General features: G+C 39.8%; 1 protein-coding gene across 1 annotated transcript in view; it reads left to right on the top strand.

The window, feature by feature from the left end:
• The window catches only part of LOC115921603 (long-chain-fatty-acid--CoA ligase 5-like), a 22,602-nt gene that overhangs the window by 6,170 nt on the left and 11,432 nt on the right, over positions 1 to 5,000 (top strand). The window contains exons 3-8 of the mRNA XM_030979205.1: positions 1 to 11; positions 298 to 399; positions 2,869 to 2,968; positions 3,644 to 3,851; positions 3,908 to 3,920; positions 3,978 to 4,029. The exon at positions 1 to 11 is cut by the window's left edge and continues 57 nt beyond it. Coding sequence (XP_030835065.1) covers positions 1 to 11; positions 298 to 399; positions 2,869 to 2,968; positions 3,644 to 3,851; positions 3,908 to 3,920; positions 3,978 to 4,029 — 486 coding nt within the window. The remainder of the gene's footprint in view (positions 12 to 297; positions 400 to 2,868; positions 2,969 to 3,643; positions 3,852 to 3,907; positions 3,921 to 3,977; positions 4,030 to 5,000) is intronic.

Below are 5,000 nucleotides of genomic sequence, written 5' to 3'. Positions count from 1 at the left end.
CATACAGCGAGGTAGGCTACTCATAATCGCTCCTGGACAGGGTCCAGGACCAGATGCATTTTAATAATTTTAATATAAATTATGCGTCCTAAAACGATGACATTAGGGCCTATATTACATGATGGCCTTTATCTTGTACGGGAAAGATGCGACCAAATATCAAAATACAAACTATTCATGTGTATTCATCTAGTTGTAAATACAATACGTACAAATCAAATTCCATGCAATTTCCTCCTTTTACAATATTATATTGTATAATATTTGATCGTCCGATGTAATTCTATCTTTTAACAGGTTCGCAAGAAGGCGCAGTGTTTTGGATCGGCTCTCCTGGAGAAGGGATTCCATCCATCTAACGAATCCAAAATCGGTATCTTCAGTCAAAATCGACCGGAAGTAAGAGCACTTCGACATTTGCTCGGGCTTTATTTCGTCAAGAGTAAAGGGTTAGGGTTAGGGTTGCAATTTTGTTTAAAGGCAGGTAATACAAAGTTTTGGGAAATTTTTGAAAATTGGCTGGAAAGTGATTCTTTACAATTTTGATGTGGATGCCCTGTGGATGTTTTATAAGCACTAGAAAATTTAGCCCCTAAAAAAACCCCTCTGCTTTCGAGAAAAATTGAATTAAAAAATGTATCGGTGCTTCATGTAAATGTTGATGAATTTCAAATAGCGCCTATGGCCGTATAAAAAAACAATAGTAGCTGCGACCATGGAAATTTCAGAATATGTAGTTGTAATATATAATTTCCAAAGGGGAATAGCTAATCGGTCGATTTTAGTCAATAAACATTGTTTTATAGCTCAATTAATATTTTTGACCGTGAGAGGGAGCTATACAACAATTTTATAACTTTAGACTCGATTTCAACCGAGACAACGATCCCTGAATATTGTAGGATCGCGTATTATTACAATATGTTCATTTGAACCAAATGCATGACCCCATACCAAAACTTCGTTACACCTTTAAGATTTACTTCTTCTGCCATCTGCTGCTCACAATGTCCCAAAGGGTGAACAGCCATGTCCCACAATGCATCACCGCCTGCGCGACGCAGAAACCGGAATTTGTTCTATGTACGCCTTCATCGAAAGATGGCGCATCAAAATTACATTACACCAGTGGTAGCGATGTCGGTAAAAAAACACCTGTCTCTAGGTTCGGTTTAGAGTTCAGTTTAGGTTAAGGCAGGGGCGGATCCAGCCGGCGGCTAGAGGGGGGGGGGGGGGGGGGGGGGGGGGTGGGGGGGGGGGTAAATCTTGAGAAAATATTTAGTGGCGAATCAGCCAGCCGGCGAACGGCGAATGAGCGGGGGGGGGGGGGTGGATAAGAGCACATATATTTTTTTCGGGGGTCCAGTTTTTGGGGAACATTTTTGCGCCGACTCAGCCGGCCGGTGAATATTAAAGCGGGGGGGGGGGGGGGGGATGCTGGAGAGGACGATCACTAACATTTTTTTTTCGGGGGGGGGGGGGGAGGTGAAGCGCCGTTTTAGCATGACTTTCTTTTTAACTCTCACTTTCACCTATCCCAGATAACCCTAAGTTTTTTGTTGCTGCTTTATATGTAGTTGATAATGCATGATTAAAATAAATAGAGAAAGAGAGAGAGAGAGAGAGAGAGAGAGAGAGAGAGAGAGAGAGACCACCATCATTATGCAATGGTTCAGGGTTAGTGTAATGTACTTTGAAACCATTTCTTAGCGTCTCAACCCTAAAAAAATAGCGAAACTATTTTTGAGGAAAAGCATTATACTGAACTGAATAAAGAATAATAACTTTATATTGGCTCATACTAATACTGATACGGGCTAAAGACAATGTGGTATCGGCACAGTAAGATCGAGTATTTGTATAGAGGTATTCCAAAATGACATTCAGATAATCAACATTTTGTTCTGTTATCATACGTATATACGCATAATACAACTGATCTTTATGATTTCTTAACGTGGCATAGCTTCTTCTCCCCCTGCAAACAGAACATAAAACAAGGTTATTTAATAAAAGGATCATGCGACAAAAAGATCATTGTGATTCAAATTGATTCAACTTGATACGACTTTTAGAAATCTCAGCCATGCAATTCTGCCACTGTGTTGTAAGATCCCTTTCAGATTAGGAGAAGTGTATTCCTTGATGAGTTTTTTTAAATTGAATGGAACGTTTCAACTCAATAAGCATGGCTGAGATTTGTAAAAGTTGTTTTTACAAAGAAGATTCTGGTGAATAGCATTGCTTATTCAAACAAATATTCGCATCAATTTGAATCACAATCATTATTTGTCGCTTAATCCCTTTTAATGACCTTGTTTTCTTTCTCGTTTGCAAGGGGAGAAGAAGATATGTCACGTTAAAGAAATCATAAAGATCAGTGTTGTATGCGTATATATTATATACACAGGCCCCGCGGAACGTTTATCAAAGTGGGGGGCTAAAGTATTTACGATCAGGTAGAGGGTAGCGAGCGTAAATTGGTGTGAGGGGGGAGGGAGGGGGGGGGGGTTCAGGGGGCGGAGCCCCCGGAAGCTCGGTAGTTTTAGGCATTTAATACGGTCAGTGAAGCTCAAATATTTTGATGCCGCATTTGTGTCACTGGCAGGTCAGGGGGGGGGGGCGTTTTTTTTTTAAGGTAAAATTTACGTTACTATCCTATTTTTTAACCGGTTTGGGAGGCTAGGGGGGGGGGCCGGGCCGGTAGAATCGGCCCGTGGATCCGCGCATGGGTTAAGGTGTAGTGCCATCGGATGAAAGGTATGAACTCGTCATCATGACTCTTAGCAGAGTTTTTTTCTAGCCTTGAATAACATGTAAAATCATTGTAGATTTTCAAGAGGACTATATATTTTTGTCTTCAAACAGTGGGTCATTTCTGACTTGGGCTGTTCTTCTTACTCGATGATAAGTGTGCCGCTTTACAGCACACTAGGACCAGATGGGTATGAATACATCATCAATCTCAGTAAGTATCTCTTACATCAAATACTCAGGGCCGATCATGTGGAATAATCTATCGAATACCTTAAAATGTACCAAAAGTCTTCCAGTTTTTAAACGAACATATACAAATCATCTTTTAAATTTATATTAATGTGCCTTCTCCCTTCCTCTCCCATTCCTTTTACCCATCCGTTTTGTTTTGTTATTGTAGTTGCTGTTGTTGTATTGTTAGTTACTTAGTTTATGTTCTTGTTAAATATGATTTCATGTATATAATTAAGGGATTGACCATAGACCGGCCTGTAGGCCTATTGTCGATCCCACCATTATTGTTTGTCTTTTGATTGTTTTGTATTTTTATCAGATTGTGGAAATAAACTAAACTTGAAACTTGAAACATTACCTTACATTCATTTCATCTTTTGAATTGTCCGTTCTCCTTTCTTGCTTGTCATTCCAGTAGTAGTAGTAGTAGAAGTAGTAGTAGTAGTAGTAGTAGTAGTAGTAGTAGTAGTAGTAGTAGTAGTAGTAGTAGTAGTAGTAGTAGGAGTAGTAGTAGTAGTAGTAGTAGTAGGAGTAGTAGTAGTAGTAGTAGTAGTAGTAGTAGTAGTAGGAGTAGTAGTAGTAGCTCCCCTGCATTTGAAGAGCGCGATCTCCAGTAATATCTTATTTCGTGTTTTTTTCTTTTCTCGTTCAGCTGAAATGAAGCTCATTGTAGTCGATACCATGGACAAAGTGAATAGTCTGTTGGATCAACGCTCCAAATTACCAACCATCAAGCACGTGGTCGTCATGGAAAGACCAATCACAGACGAGATCACAGAAAAGGCGGGGAAAATGGACATTGACGTAGTCACTTTTGAAGATTTCGTAGCAGCAGGCGAGCGGAACATGAAAGACCCGTTGTAAGTGATCTCATTTTCTCTTCCTAATTTTAAAGCAATTATTTGTATTGTTTTAGTTTGATAAAGGATGTATAAGAAAGGAACGATAAAGTTTTCTCATCTTCTTTTTTTTTCTCCTTTCGAAAGCCGGGCAAACCAGACGATGTGGCCGTTATTCGATTTACAAGCGGCACGACAGGTGAGATACATGTACTTCAATCTCAGCTTTCTTTGTCCAATCACCATATTCAAAACTTGATATGTGGACGTGTCATGGTGTAGTGGTTCATTTTCTTGACTCTTAATCCCTTGGTTGGTGGTTCGAATCCAATCCCAGCACTAACGTCCTTTAGCAAGACGTTAATCCGCGTTTGCCACTCTCCACCCAGGTGCTAATGTGTAGGCCTACCTAGCATTTGCTGGGGTAATAATGACTGCAGGACACTCAGAAAGAACAGCATTGAAGCTGGTGAGGCTTCCCTGAATAAACAAAATTATTGTTATTAGAATTAGGTAAAGTACCGACCCATATCACTGATAACTATTACTGATAAAAATAACTTGCGCTAACAGTACAAGTACAAGTTCACCGACATCCCATTGAAACGCGTCTAAAATTTAGTAAACACGTTTCAATGGTTCACGTAGTACTTATGACGGTCTCGTGAAACTCTGCTCAAGTATCCTGCAGTCTTTATGGTAAAGGTTTATCGGTGTGGCCAGGGGACCGACGGCTTTAAGTCCTCTCTGAGGGGCTTATTAATAACGATTTATGCCTTACCAAAGGGCATTAGAATATAGACGTGGTTTCAAACCCAGGACCTTCCGTTTACGAGACCACTGTTATCCCACTCAGCGCTTCCTCGTAATAATTAAAGTTATAGTTATCTTAGACTCGGGACTAGCTCGTTCAACACAATAAGCTCTGGCTCGTAATATTATGAACCAGAGCAATATAACACTGAGTTCCTATAGGAAATCTGTTTATTCAGATGATCATATCTCAGCCCCTACTTAACAATATTCAATTGGTTTTCGACATTTGGACATTATTTTGATGCTCTTTCGCAAAATGAAGAAAAAATTGAGAGATTCCAAAAATAGATTTTTGATGACGTCACACTTCACCACTGTAAAGTTGAAGGATGGGCTATATACCCACAATTCTAA

Source organism: Strongylocentrotus purpuratus, unplaced genomic scaffold, assembly GCF_000002235.5.
Source record: "Strongylocentrotus purpuratus isolate Spur 01 unplaced genomic scaffold, Spur_5.0 spur5_scaffold_10, whole genome shotgun sequence".
Taxonomy (NCBI): domain Eukaryota; kingdom Metazoa; phylum Echinodermata; class Echinoidea; order Camarodonta; family Strongylocentrotidae; genus Strongylocentrotus; species Strongylocentrotus purpuratus.
Note: the sequence above shows the minus strand (reverse complement) of the source record. Positions and strands in the feature narration are given on the sequence as shown.